Consider the following 14,869-nt stretch of genomic DNA (forward strand, 5'->3'; position numbering starts at 1 on the left):
TCATTTCATCTATTCCATGTTATCCACACAGATGGAAATTTGTTGTAACGTTATAATATTACAATTGTGTAGATATGGCACAAAGTACTTACATTTAGCCGTGCCTAGAGGATGGTTCACTACTTACTAGGCAAGCCCGATATAGATCTCAAGCTATATGGGATGCTAAGGTAATCGAAGAATTAAGCGGTTGATCTGTCATTTGTAATAGCATTATCAAAATTGTAACTAATTGCTCATGTTACATTTCACAAGTACATCCAACAGAAGCCCTTAGATGTCGGCGAGCGATACGGCACATAGGTGAACATGATCCGCACATAGTTCCGTATCTTCAACCTTCGGGATTTTATGGCGTTTATATGATGAGATTTGTGCAGCTTGATTGGCATTTAATTACCGCATTGGTCGAGCGGTGGAGGCTCGAGACCCACACCTTCCATATGCCGGAAGGTGAATGCACTATCACTTCGCAGGATATTGCGGTGCTTACGGGGTTTCCTATAGATGGACATGCAGTTACTAGCTCCACTATTGTGAATTAGGCCATTGTCCGTGATGATCTACTTAGTGCTCACACAGCCTAGTTGCGTGGCACGTAGATAAGTCTAAGCTGGTTGAGACAATGCTTTGAAGATCTTTCGGTAGAAGCTGATGACGTCACCATAGTGCAGCATGTTGGGGCTTTCATTCTCCGTTTGATAGGAGGATCTATTTTCACAGACAAATCGGGTGCCCGAGTTAGCTTGCTGTTTCTTCTACTTCCAGTGAACCTCAACTTCCCTACGCAGTACGCTTAGGGTTTAGCAGCACTTGCATGGTTGTATATAGAGTTATGCCGTGCAACCTACCCAGAAGCGAAGCAAATGGGCGGTGCCCTACATGTATTGCAGATTTGGGTGTGGGAGCGCCTCGGACGTGTCTCCTCATCCCCGACGATTGATGTTCCTTTAGTACGTGCACCTTTCGGTAGACTGTCCGTGATCTATTGTATTTTCAGTTCGTGCGTCATTAATTCTTTCCAAGACGTATAATATATGAAAATTGAATATTTTTTGTTTATGTAGTTGGAGTCAAGGTAGAAACACAACGGAGGTTCCCACGCATACGTTGGTACATCTGCGCTACCAACTTGATAGATTGACATCCGTAGATATAAGTAATGATAGTAATGAATGATTTTAATATAATGTTAGCTTTTAAATTAATTCTTCATTTAATTTGATATGTTTTATTACGATAACAGATTACTTGGGAGTCCTATGCCGGCGACATTCTGGAGACTCTATCGTATTATCGCATCCAGGGACAAGATATTTGGAGAGCTCGTGTCCCACTCATCTATTTCTAGATAGTTGAGTGGCATTATCCAGACCGAATACTTTGCCGGTTTGGTATGCAGCAGCCAATACCTACTCCTCCCGCCAATCACAAAGCCTTGCATGATATTGACAATATGCCACCCGGGAAGGATTGGGCAGCTAAGCACGGACGATGGATTGCTATGTGGAATGCACGTATCAAATATATAGTCCATGCTGATTCTGCAATGGAGGAACTTCACTTTCATTCAAAATATATAGAGTGGTTCCGTAGATATACACGGAAGTGAATTTCTATTACGGGAGCCGCAATGAATTCAACGGTTAGTGCAAATACTTTCAATTTAATTCATTAATTATATTTTAGTAACATTTGTTAACATTTGTTACTTGTGATATCATTACTAGGGTAATGGCGTCGAACAAATCTTACATTTAACAAATTCACGTCCATCTCGTCAGGCTGGGGCGGATGTGGAGAGGATAGATAGGGCAATGCTATATGCCCGGAATGAGGAGATGCAACTAACAATGATGCCACCACCCCAACCAAGAACTACAGCAAGATCCGTTGGCCCTCACGATGACGACCCACCTAAGCCTGTTCGGCCGACCCGAAGGACTCCTCGAGCTCATGTAGTTGGCGATGTCGTCCCTTACATCTTGGAGTATCATACGATAGATTTTGCTCCGAGTTTCACTCTAGGGTTAGGCCGGACAGGTTTCAATGTAGGATTCGCCCGGTTTGCTACCCCATTTCCCCAGAGATCTACTTTTGCATTTCCCGACAATCTATTGCCGTAAACTCCAGCTCCTTCTCCTACTTCGTATGGATCCGATTTCTCTCATTTTTATCCAGGCTTTTCTACAGTATGATATATACCGTCCGGGCATGGTATAATTTCACAATATATGCCTTCATCATCTACACATCCTCCTCAGTCGGATCTTCATCCTCGTCGGTATAATACTAGACCCGTCGAGCACCGAAGAGAACCCGATTGTGGAACAGAAGGTCATGTAGGAAGGCGACATCGTCGATAGATGTAATTGCAATTAACAATAGTTATCTATTATGAAAATTACATGTTTTTCATATATCTCAGCACTTTTCTTTTATGAATATTCTTAATTAATTACATTAATAAAATAATCTTCAAAAGAAAAAAAATTATAAATAAAATAGTTATTATTAAAAACGTAAAAAAAATACGATTTTATTCCGAAAAAGCCAAGCGAGAATGAAAAGCCGGGGGTGGCTAGATGCGCTCGGCGGTTGGGCCGTCGAGCGGACCCCCAAATTGGTAAATATTTTTTTTAACCCTATTTTGGTAAAAAAAAAAAATCCGCATAAATTGGAAAAAAGCCCAATTCTGTCCTCTCTCTCTCTACTTTTGGAACGCACACGTCTCCCCTATGTCTCGAGAAGCCAATGACACGACGATGATAACGACCATGATTTTGGCTACCTCGTCTCTCCTCCGGTGCTCTCTTGCTCTGTCCTTCGTCGCTCGTTCGCTCTCTGCTCCAGCGCACACGAAGCTCATCTCTGCTTTGGCGCTCGCTGCTCGCTTTCTGCTCATTACTGGCTTCTTTCTCTCTCTATCGGTACTTCCTCTTCCGTTCTTGCTCTCTCTCTCGCCAAGAGGCTTCAAAGTCGACGGACCTCATCCTCAATCGCCTAGAGGCTTCGGACTTTTTTTTTTTTTTTTAGGGATTCCGGGAGTTCAACACTTGTGTCGACAGCGTGTCTAGCTCGTTGGCCGCGTGTTAGTTTCTTGACACCCGTTGACCGCATCGAATGTATGTTGGTGTCCGACACCTACGTGACGACCTCTTGCACGTATCCGTGCTACCTAGTGAGTATTACGAGTTATACTTGGAAGAAAGAAGTAATTTGAAGAAATATTTTTCCTGGACATCTCCAAGAGTCTATGACTGACACATGGACTTCTCGTCAAAATTTGGGTTTTTGATGTCTCATTGCTCATTTTGTTGATGTTGATTGGAAGTTGCACAAGAAAATATTGAATTTCTGTCGAATCTCGAGTCATTCTATCAAGATAATAGGAAAAACAGTTGAGAACTACTTGACTGAGTGGGGGATTCAAAGCATTTTTACTATCATTGTGGATAATGCGAGCTTAAATGAGTAAGGAATTCAATATTTGGAAAATAGGCTTTAACTCTTGGAATTCTCTGGAGAGGTGAGTTACTCTGCATGAGGTGTTATTCTCATAAATTGAGTTTGATTGTGAGAGAGAGGTTAAAAGACATAAATGATTCCATCGCTAGAATACATTTGGGTGAGACGGTTTAAGAGTTATATTGAGCTAGAGAATAATGAGTCCAAGAGTCTTGTGTATTTGGAAGTGGAGACTCGTTGGAACTCGACATACGTGATGTTGGAAGCAGCTTTGAAGGTTTAAACAGCTTTTATCTCATCGGAATTTCAAGAGAGCAAATTTGTCGAAGAGCTTTGCAAGACAAAAGGGTTGCGCACTAGTGATGATTGGGAGTATGCCCGTCACTTTCTTCCTTTCCTAAAGTTTGTTCTTTGATATGAATTTAAAATTTTCGAGTTCTTCTTATGTCAGTAGTAATGATGTGGCAAAGGCTATGTGTGGGATTCATGGAATCATTGACGGGTATTATGAGAATGAGGCAAAGTATGCAGGAAATGGATAGGAGAATGAAGACCAAATTCAATAAGTATTTTGCCTATGTGAACAACGTCAATCTTACCTTGTTCATTGTTTGCATACTTGACTCACGACATAAGTAGGAATATGTGAAGTGGATGATTAATGATGTTTATAAGCAAGTCGGTGGAGACGTTACGAGATAAAGTAATAACATCTCCGATGTCATTGTTCGAGCAATACCGCACTAGTGTGTGCCCCCAAAGCAACTTGAGGCTAAAGAGCACAAGGATGATAAGCACGTTAAAGTTTCCTGTGGTTGGTGCTGATTTTATGGTTGCAAAGTATCTTAGCCAAACTGGACAATAATATTTGGAAGAAAAATCTGAATTGGCCAGTACTTGAAGAAATGATGTGAACGTTATAGCGCTAATTTTGATATCTTAAGTTGGTGGAAAGTAAATTCTTCGAGATATTCTATCCTCTCCTCCATCTCCCAAGATATTTTGGCTGTGTCCGTTTCGACAGTAGCATTAGAGGCCGCATTTAGCATAGGAGGTCATGTGCTTGATGTGTTTCATAACTCCTTTACCCCAAGCACGGTAGAGGCTCTTATATGTGCTCAAGATTAATTATGATCTGCACCACTTCCACTTTCGATTGAGGACTTGGAATAACTCGAAATCTTGGAGTCAAGTGAAAAAATATGGTTGTAGTTGGCAACTTTCATTAAATTCGAGATGAAAATGAGAACTAACATGTGCATTGAGATATACAAGGGTATAAATATTCTACGTCCATATTGTTTCACTTGACTCCAAGATTTCGAGTTTTTCTAAGTCCTCAATCGAAAGTGGAAGTGGTGCTGATTATAAACAATGTTGAGCACATATAAGAGCCAAACAATGTCAAGCACATATAAGAGCCTCCACCATACATGTGATGAAGGAGCTACGAAACACATCAAGTACAAAACCTCTTGTGCTAAATGTGGCCTCTAATGCTACTGTCTAAATGTGGCCTCTAATGATGTTCTATTGACGAGAATTGGTAAAGAAGGTAAAGTACTATAAATTTTCTCATGAGAAAAAGTATTAGTACTTTAAATTTGCATGAATTAAGCATGTTCCCTCATTATGTTGTTGAAATTCAGCGCAGTTCCATTTACTACTAACCAATAGCTAGTGGATTTATCTGGTTTGTCGTCGCTTCGGTTCAATGAAGTGATGTTTCCAGTAAAGATGGTGATGGTGGTATGCTGGTGGTGGTTCTTTGCCAAGTGCCCTTCCAAGTGTCAAAGTGAACGATGAAGTAGTTTCTTTTTGTTGGAGTTGAAATTTGTCAACATCTCTTTGAATATTTAGGATCATGGATTAGCCTATGCTTTAGAATTATCATGGATTAGTCTATCCTAAAAACCTCTTTGAATCCTAAAGAATGTCCACTTGCTGTGTCTCACTGTCATCATTTGACAATGACATTGTGGTATCCTGCCCATCTTGCGCTTGTGGCTGCCAGACCAATGCTACTCAGCCTGGTCGCTATGTGGAGTAAGGTCTCCTCACTTAGCCAACATTGTTTTCTAATAGGGCTATGTTCTTTCATTTACTTCATAAAATTTTTAGGCTCATCAGGAATCACTAGAATTCTCAGCATTTATCAGCATTTATCAGTCATTCAAGAAGTTTGGTTGGCCTCAGCTTGTGTCATGTTTTGCTGATGATTTATAGGCCAATCTCGCCATATTTAGCTTCAGTTGTTTCGAATGCCGGAAGGGACAGTCAATCTCGTTCAATGTACGGGTCAAATGTGCCCAATCAAGTGCACTGTCATGTTAAACTCAATTACAAGGATTACTGGAGGGTTAAGGTCAAAATTACGAATTTCAACTACAATATGAACTACTCTCAGTGGAACTTAGTCGTTCAGCCAGTCAAAGAAACCTGTCCGGATGTGTTTTGTCCTATCCTGAGTTTGGTGGCTGTCCAGGATAGAATAAAGAAGGATATAAGTGGGATAAAAAAATTCTTGGAAGGGTGAGATAGAGGCGAATAGGATTTTTTACGGCCACCACATCTCCTTCACGCCCAAGAGAGCGACACATCAAGAGCATTAGATTTTTTCCACAACAACTGTCACTCCACCGTGCCCAGTTGTCTCTCCGGCATCGGCGACCATCAAGTGTGGCTTTGAACTTGAGCGACTTGGACTTGAGTGGAAACATGATAAAATCTAGCAAAGCAAAGGGTGCAATGCAATGAGAGCGGCAACCTGAAAAAAATTAGCGAGCTTTACGGATGAACTGGTCGCAGTTGGGAAGGTCAAGTCAAAGCAATGGTAGGACTGGTTCGCGAATGAAGGTGAGGCTATTAGTGAGAGATGGCCAAAGATGGAGACACTGCAGAGAGTTGCCAGCACGGCGGAGGGCTAATCTGAAGCAAGGAGGCGCGGCTCGAAATCACAAAGAGGTTGCTGAGACAATGGTGCTTGCTTGGCGTGGTGAGGACTAGCTTGAAAATCGAGTGAAGCTATAGCGGCGAGAGCTAGTGGCATCGTTGAATAGCATCGAACAAGGAGTAGCAGCACCGACGGGACGCGGTAGTGGCAATAAACCGCCTGCGTCCCGACTATAAACCGACAACGGCTGAATGTGAGGGTAGAGGTCGCATGTTGGGGAGAAGGAGTTCGTTCCTTCAATACTGTCCATTCTATATGTGTCTCGTGCGTGTCCTTTACTAAAAAAAAAATTCCTCAAAAATTTTAACCTCACCTTGCCTTTGCTTGTCCCACTTTAGATAGGTAGTTCAATAAATAGTAGATAGGTTATGACAAAATGCGTAGATTTCTTATTCCATTCTATTCAATCATATTCTGACTAAAAATCTGGACGGCTAAATACAACCTTTACAGGTTTGGGTCGGGTAGGGTAGCATAGAAACCCTATCCAACTCTGAGCATCGACACCCCTAGGATGTTTTCCCAACAAGTACAATCATGAATCGAGAGAGAACATATCAAAGTCATTTAAAATACATAGGACGTTGAGCTCCTTCATAGTGGAATGGTGGGGGTCTCAGTGACGGAGGCCGGGGGCAGTGGAGATAGATACGCTGGTTTCATGGGCTTTTTAACGTGTGCTCAAGCACAAGGGAGAATGACTCTAAACAAATGCAAGTTTCGAAGGACTAATTTAACTTTTCACAAACTTGGGATTTAACGTGCACTTAACTGAAAGACCTATAACGGAGCTCGCTCGCATTCACGTCCTATCAACCGAGGGGTTCATCTTTCTACTCAAAATGTGTAGCGAAACAAATAATATAAGAAAAGGATAGTTCACCTACTAAGATTCTACTTTATCCGACTAATATGGCAAATAATTCCAGTGGGTAGTAACTTGACTCTAGTTTGCGATCGCATTATTAACTTTTGTTCTCAATAAGCTATTTAACTTGGCTTTCAGTTTTTGTGCATTTGATGTACTTTGACAATGGCAAAGTTTTCAACATTGAGTTATTTTACTTGTGAATACAACCATGCATGACACTCGAATTCGCAATGAAAATCCCAGATCAAAAAGGCAAAATATAACTCCCAATTGAGTTATTTTACTTGAGAATAAATAGAGGTAAACCAAATCATCATCTGGGGAAGAAAAAAACGAAAAGAATGGGAGGAGGAAGGCGATACAGTTCGTTCAGCGAGGAAGATTTGCATCAACCCTGCGACTGCTACTCAGCTGTGAGAACGACCTGAGCAACCTCGACGACAAGCCATCCAACTGCCTCGATTCGACTCCCAAAGACATGCTGTTACTCAGCACCACGCCTTTCCCCAATAACGACGACGTCAGATCATCGTTAGACGATGATCCGGAAGCATCCTCTCTCTCCTCTTCCACGTTTATGACCATGTCGCGAGACTGGTTTGCCGAGTCCGATGGTGACCTCCTCAATACGTTGAGTGACACACGGAGTTGGAGCAAGTCGCTCGTCAGTGGTGGCCCATCTGAAGCCTCGATGTCACCTCCGTTGTTGCAGGAAGCTGCATTCGTGGCCGAGTGATCATCTGCCATCCTTGTTGGCGGGGCGACCACAGGAGATCGACAGATGGGGCAGTTGTTATGCGCCGAGAGCCATTGGTCGATACATGGGACGTGGAACGCGTGGCGGCAGGCGGGGAGCAAGCGCACGGTCTCGCGGTCCTCTAGTATGCCTAAGCACACGGCACACTCACTCTGGTCGACACGGAAGAGGCGGTTCCCCTTTGAGGAGTAGGAGAGGACTGGGATGGCTCTAAGAACCTTCTCATCGACGCCGTCGGTTTTGGCTCTGGAGTTCTCTCGTTCCCCGAGCGGATCATCATCGGCCGTGAACCGTTGCCGCCTGGCGCAAAAGCGGACAAAGAAGACGTGGTAGGCGACAACGGCGAACGCGGTGGCAACAATGCCGGTCATGGAGAGGAGAAGGGGAGTGAGTAAAGATCCCGGCGAGGTTGGGTTCGAGGAAGATGAGGTGTTGCCCCCATGGCTGTTCATTTGGTTTTGATTCAGAGGCTTTTGAGAATTGTTTTGCTCGCTCAGCGGACGTCGCGCCCTTATGATGGATTAGACTGATGGTTTTAGCGAAAGCTTTGGGATCGATGTTTGACTATTGGCTACTCTCGTTCTCGTTCTCGAACTTGGGAGGAAGTAAATGCGGGTCGGCTGTGCCGGTGACGATGTAAACAAGTGAGGATTCTTGATTTGTTCACCTCCCTGGATTGAAGAATCGACTACCCACACGTCAAGAAATTGTCCGTCATAGCCGTCATGTTATCGGTAAAATAATTTGGGCCAGCATCTTCCCTATCTAGAACATAAATTAAACACTTCAGTTAAAAAATATATGAAAAATAATGCATTTACATAATTTGAATGGCTGAAATATGATTTTTTTTTTTTATAATTATATCTATCATCCTTTCCTTGCTTCCACTCCACACCCAAATCTCTCAATACTCTCTCAATTCAAATGCTTCCATGAAAATACGTGGTGTGGGAATGATTTTAGTCCTAATTCAACGACAGAAACGTCATTAAGCATGACATTTCGGAGTGGCCGGTCGATGCCTGTTTAGGTTTGTGGCCGATTTCAGTTGTCACTTCAGACATCGTTACTCATGTTTAGTGAATAAATAAATAGGGTCTTAGTTAGTTGGTCTTATAGGGCTTGGACGCATGGTGGATTTGGCGTTGCTAAAATGGCAAGGTGGGAATAGGACAGGACTGAGCTGAGAAACATTTGGAAGATATCAACGCTGACCACGTCTTTAGATAGGAATTAGGTGAGAGGTGTATAGATGTTATCTAAGCCGGCAATACATTGACACGGATTTTTGAGTCCGATGGACGGTGGATGTGATTTTGTCACTCAATGAATGAATAGTTCTCCTTTGTTTTTTTGGAATATTGGATACGCCTCATTAGTAAGAGACGATTCTATTGATTTTGGAGATATTGAGTTAGTATAATTCCTTCCAAGTTTTGGGTGATAACTGCTAAAAACAAAACAAAAAAGATGTTCTAAACTTATTGCAATTGTGCCAATTCAATTTTAAATCTTTTTGTTTTTTGCCAATTCAATCTTTATGAAAAAAAACTGGCTGTAAATCTTTGATGTGGCCAGTCTTGACATGATAAATTTTAATAGTATTTTAATATTCTTTGAATTTTTATTATTTATTTATTCTTTTTTATCTTTTCTTTCTCTTTTAGTTTTCTTCAATTCTTCCCCCGTTAGCGGCGGCCATGGGCTAGCTCGAGCTTGCTAGTCGATCGGCAATGCCCGTGGCTCGGCAACCGGTGAAGGGAGAAGGAAAAAAAAAAAAGAAAAGACAAACTAAAATAAAATAAGAAATAGAAAATTAAATTAAATTAAACTAAATTATTAAAATTATAGTATTAAATTATTAAACATTCGAGAGGAGCAATTCTGAAAAGTATTTTCATCTCTTTAAATTTAGATATTCACTTTCCTAATTTTAAGCACAAATTGTCCGTTAACCGGAAAGTATTTTCCGTTGACTAAGTCATTTTCGGTGAACCAAACCGCTAAAAATCCAAAAAAATTAATTTTTGAATAACATTTTCGCTCAAACAAACGCACTCTAAGTGAGGAGTCGTTTTCATGCAATTTGTGCCTCCATTCATACATGATAATGTTTATGCACAAACATTTTTTTCCCTCTAGGCCGGGTCGAAATAGAATCAAAATTCACTTTCAGTATAACAGTTTAATTCCAGAATCGTGAAAAATAGAATCACAATTCACTTTCAGTATAGAATCTAATTCAAAATCGTGAAATTAATGATCACATGCATGGGTTCAGTTCATGGGTTCAAATTACAATTACTATTGGATTTTATTTCATTATCATCTATTGAATGTGATTTATCATGTCATACTACATGTGATTATTGTCATATCATGTCATTTCAATCTGATTTATCATTTCATACTGCAAGGACTACGACAATATCATATCATTTCATTATCGCGTCTTGAATATGATTTTCCATGTTAAAGGATGGATGTGAATATTGCCATGTCATGTGATTTTGTTATCATGTCTTGAATCTGATTTGTCATGCGGTGATGCTTATGAATATTACCATGTTGTGCCATTTCCTCATCATGTCTTGAATATGATTTACCATGTAATGTTTTCATCTATTTGTCATCCCATGTCATCTGGTTACCATGTCTTGCATCAATTTCTTATGTCATGTTGCATGTGATTATTGCCATATCATGTCATTTCGTTGTCATAGTCCGAATCTGAGTTTCTATGTCACGCTGCATGTGAATATCGTCATGTCATGTCATGTTGTTTCATTTTCTCATTCATAATATTGATTTATCATGTCATTCTACATGTCATCTCAATATCTTTTTAAAATCTGATTTGCCATATCATGCTTCATATGAATATTGTTATGTCATGTTATTTCGTGATCGTGTCGTGAATCTAATTTGGCATATCGTGTTGCATGTAATTATTGCTGTGTCGCGTCATTTTGTTATCACTTTTTGGAATCTTATTTGCCATGTCATGTTGCTATTGCATGTGATTATTGTCATGTCATGTTACTTTATTATCATGCTTTGAATTTGATTTGTCATAATGTGCTGTATGTATTTATTGTCATGTCATATCATTTCGCTATCACATTTTGAATCTGTTCATGATGCATGTTAATATTGCTATGTTCCGGCAAAAAGATGTTAATGCTGCTATGTCATTTCATTTTCTCGGTTTGACTGAATTTCGAATTTGCCATATCATAGTCGTGTCCTGTCATTTTCTCAACTCATGATTGAATCTGGCATCCAAATTGACATATGCATACATACTCGCGGGCTATAGATGGAACCCAATGAACAAAAAATCAGAAAAAAGGACCCGGAAACCCAACTTTTGTTTGGATTCCACTGAAGAAAGGAACCTTGAAGATCAAAATTAACGGCTCTTTTAGGGGAGGATCAACTGAAGAACAGCTCAGTTGTGAAACCCTAGCTTGTTTGGAAATACTTTGGTACTTCAGCGCACGAACTGAACTGAAGCTTCTTATGGAATGATAGTTTGACTCTGATAAGCTCCCTCATCGATCTGGATAACCTAGCATGGGATGTGCAACCTCTTATCACCAAATGCAAACCTCTGTCGGCCCATTTCTAAGATATCCAAATACTATCTTAGAGAGTCCGATAATTAGCACATTGGTTTGTAAAATGCCCATAGACTCGAGGCCCTTCTTTCTAATTGGCTCTCTAATCCTCTTCGGGTTTTATGGGACCCTCTATGCATGGTGACCCATTTGCCTTGTACTCATGCCGCTATCTAAACAAATCAAAGTGGGCCCATTTGCCTTGTACTCCTCCCCGGTTTTATGGAACCTAGGATATTTAATTTGCTTGGACTCTATTTGTTTTGCTAAATATGAATAATTTTTGAAAAATATTTTTCTAATAAAGATCGCTTATATCACTTATAAAAATGAAAGGATGGGTAGCATATTTTTCTCATCAGTGCCTAGGCCTTTAGATGTTTAATTGATATAAGGTTTTCCGAACCGATTGAGTGACTCTATTATAGTGTTTTAGGTTTACGCTCGTATTTGCATCCTTTATATTACCCAAATTTTGGATTTAGAAAGATCTCAGGAACCGAGGCATTACCATTAAAAAGAATTTGCTACAAGATTTACGAATGAAAGCCATATCAGATAATTGAAAGAATGACCAAAACTCATACTCTGTGATCCAATAATCTTTTCGTTTCTTGTTGATTATTAATCAGTCCGAAAATTAGTTAGGTACCAGTTTGTCATCGATTTTACCGGAGCAAACCAAACTGAAATATTGACAAATTAAGATTATCAATTTGACTTGTTTAGGTCCAATTTTGTAAATCAATTTCCAATTTGCTGAGACTGCCAAAGCAATTTTGAGCAGCAGTCTTTCTACATACGCGCAAGTCACAGGCTCAACAAAATAGAGCCTTCAAGTTGGACCAAGCAGTTGTTGATCTAGACAATCTTTCCTCAGCTATTCTTTTCTTTTCCTCTGCCTCTTCTACGTTCTTCTTTTGAGCCTTGTACCTTGACTTTGCCTCTTCGGATTCAACCATCAAAATCTCCCATTCTGAGATGAGCTTCTCTTTTCTACTCTTGACTCCCTCCAGTTTCGCCTTAAACTCTTTCTCCCCTTCCTTTTTTGCCTCAAGCTCTTCCTCTTCCTTGGCGAGGTCGCTCATCAATTGCTTAAACGAAACATGTGTATCGTGATTCTTCTTCATTGTGGAAAACATTCGGTCCTTTATCAATTTTTGCAGCTCGAATTCGGCGTTGTCCTGCTCAAAGATCAGGAAATCAGAGGTGAATTCATCGAAGTTGGCCTGAAATGCTTTGATCGACTTTTGCTGGTCTGCCGAGAGCCCACCTTGAGCTAGGCTCAAGGTGGACACTGCTTCATCCAATCTGTCCTTCAAATTTAACTTGAAGATATCTGAAAGGCACTCTTTCAGAGATCGCTTGGCATTCTCAACTTCTTCTAAGCTTGGAGCTTCAGAAGTCAAGAGATCACTCCTTCGATGACTGGGGCTCTGCGTTACTTTGGCAGGACAATCCTCGGCATCGTTGATGAGTTTCTCGAGACTTTTGAAGTACGAGTCAAATGTATCTGTCAATGTAAGCACGGGAGGCAGAGTACTTGCATCTGTCGGCGTAACCATAGCCATGGGAGTGGTCATATCTGTCGGTGTTAATACTGGAGGTCGATTATCTGCAGGAGGAGGAGGTTCAGGCTCTGCCAGAGGAGGACTCGCAGGAACACTGGCTGGCGGCGCAGGGACAAAAATCTGGGCTAGCACAATCAAAGTATTGTTTACTAGATACCCATTACGCCAGCAACGAAGCTCTCTCAATGGAACAAGGGATGGGAAACCCCAATCGCTCTCTCTACCAGTGAAAATGTGCTCTGTCTCTGCAAGAGATTAGCGGTTGGGAATGATACAGATCATAAATACAGTTTCAACAACTAGACTAAAGTTAAGACATGTTTGAACAAAAGATTTGAAACAGAGTCCCAGAATGTTCTAATTTACTTCAGCAAAACATCGATAATCGAATCTATGCTCGCCATCCACTTTGGACATGGTGAATATTCCCTCCTTCAAACCTAATCTGGGCGTCTAAATGTCCATACAATAATGGAGAAACTCATCTATCCAAAGAGAGGTAGAGTGACAAAATCACATGTTTCCTGTTACTTGAATTTAACAGATCTCACATGAACCAACAAAAGAACTCAGATCATCGCTTATCATCCTTTTCAGAAATAAGAGTAACGGAAAGATTAAATAAGAGAACCATCTAGCTGAGAAAAAGAGGTCCTGGAGGTAGACAATCCATACCCTTCTTCCTTGAAGCGCCGGAATATATCTGATTAACCAAAGTCAATTTGAAGCGTGCAAATCTCGACCATCCGTCCGGAAGTCTTGCAGGATCCGCAACACTCAGATATAGTGCCAAAGAGTTGGAGTGATTGCCTTTTGGGTAAATCAACAGGCGCCTGCTCAGAATCAAGCAAACGGCCTGAGAAGATACATCGTTTTACAACAGCTGAAAATAGAAACAGCATTTACCAGTCGTGGCCGCAAACCATGAATACTCGAGAGTAGTACTTGACTGAACTTAAGCTATTGAAGTTGGTGATTTTCCATATGTATTTCCATGAGGTTACGAGCTGTTGACCCACGATTTCCTGCTTCTCCATTGGCAAGAGTTTTAGCAAAACAGAGCTCATCACACCTTCTGATGAATAAATAGCAGATCCATGATTCTTTAACATCAAAATCACACCACTAACATACTTCCCGAGCTATGAAAGTAAGGACAAAAAGGGCATGATTCTCGACGATACTTGACTAATTACGATGGCGATTCGGAGACAGGAAACTCCGGATTTTGACAGAGAAGGGAAACGCACCTCCGTGTTTGAGCAAGGTACGAGCTCAGATTCACCAGTTATTGCTACAGCAGTCCCAGGAAGAGAAGGGCATCCGCAAAAGATGTTTCTGATATTCATCGTTTTCCTCAGCGGACCACCCTGCTCAGATCAGAAAATTGTATCTAGCTGCTTTGTTAAAACTTGAGCGGACGCGGCTTGGTTGACCAGACATACCGAGGAAACCGTGTTTCCTGTTCCTTTCATTGCTTGTTTCCCCACTCTTATGTCTTATCATATCCAACTGAATGACCCTTGCTATTGACTTTTTAGTCAAAGATATATCTTATTGGTTTCTGCAAAAGAATAAGGGAGAAACAACACAATCCAACTGCCAACTACACAAATCTCATATAAT

The 14,869-nt window shown here is 40.9% G+C and overlaps 2 protein-coding genes across 2 annotated transcripts; both read right to left on the reverse strand.

Annotated features, from left to right (window-relative positions):
• Positions 1-7,492: 7,492 nt before the first annotated feature.
• Positions 7,493-8,750, reverse strand: LOC115727793 (putative RING-H2 finger protein ATL53). The gene has a single exon (XM_030658079.2). It carries the CDS (start codon positions 8,499-8,501, stop codon positions 7,662-7,664), a length of 840 nt encoding a protein of 279 aa, XP_030513939.1. The 5' UTR covers positions 8,502-8,750; the 3' UTR covers positions 7,493-7,661.
• A 3,646-nt stretch (positions 8,751-12,396) lies between these two features.
• On the reverse strand, positions 12,397-14,664 carry LOC115727794. The gene is made up of 4 exons (XM_030658080.2): positions 14,494-14,664; positions 14,150-14,268; positions 13,919-14,076; positions 12,397-13,488 (listed from the first exon to the last, which is right to left on the reverse strand). The coding sequence occupies exons 1-4, from the start codon at positions 14,590-14,592 to the stop codon at positions 12,491-12,493; spliced, it is 1,374 nt and encodes a 457-aa protein (XP_030513940.1). The 5' UTR covers positions 14,593-14,664; the 3' UTR covers positions 12,397-12,490.
• Positions 14,665-14,869: the final 205 nt, after the last annotated feature.

Source organism: Rhodamnia argentea, chromosome 7 (assembly GCF_020921035.1).
Source record: "Rhodamnia argentea isolate NSW1041297 chromosome 7, ASM2092103v1, whole genome shotgun sequence".
NCBI lineage: Eukaryota > Viridiplantae > Streptophyta > Magnoliopsida > Myrtales > Myrtaceae > Rhodamnia > Rhodamnia argentea.

What these genes read in the sequence shown, in the direction of transcription:
- LOC115727794 (XM_030658080.2), bottom strand. Translation starts at nt 14,592, where the DNA reads ATGAATATCAGAAACATCTTTTGCGGATGCCCTTCTCTTCCTGGGACT. An exon ending in ATGGTTTGCGGCCACGACTG is followed by an intron (nt 14,077 to 14,149) that starts GTAAATGCTGTT and finishes GATTCTGAGCAG; the next exon opens with GCGCCTGTTGATTTACCCAA. An exon ending in CGGCGCTTCAAGGAAGAAGG is followed by an intron (nt 13,489 to 13,918) that starts GTATGGATTGTC and finishes AATCTCTTGCAG; the next exon opens with AGACAGAGCACATTTTCACT.
- LOC115727793 (XM_030658079.2), bottom strand. Translation starts at nt 8,501, where the DNA reads ATGAACAGCCATGGGGGCAACACCTCATCTTCCTCGAACCCAACCTCG.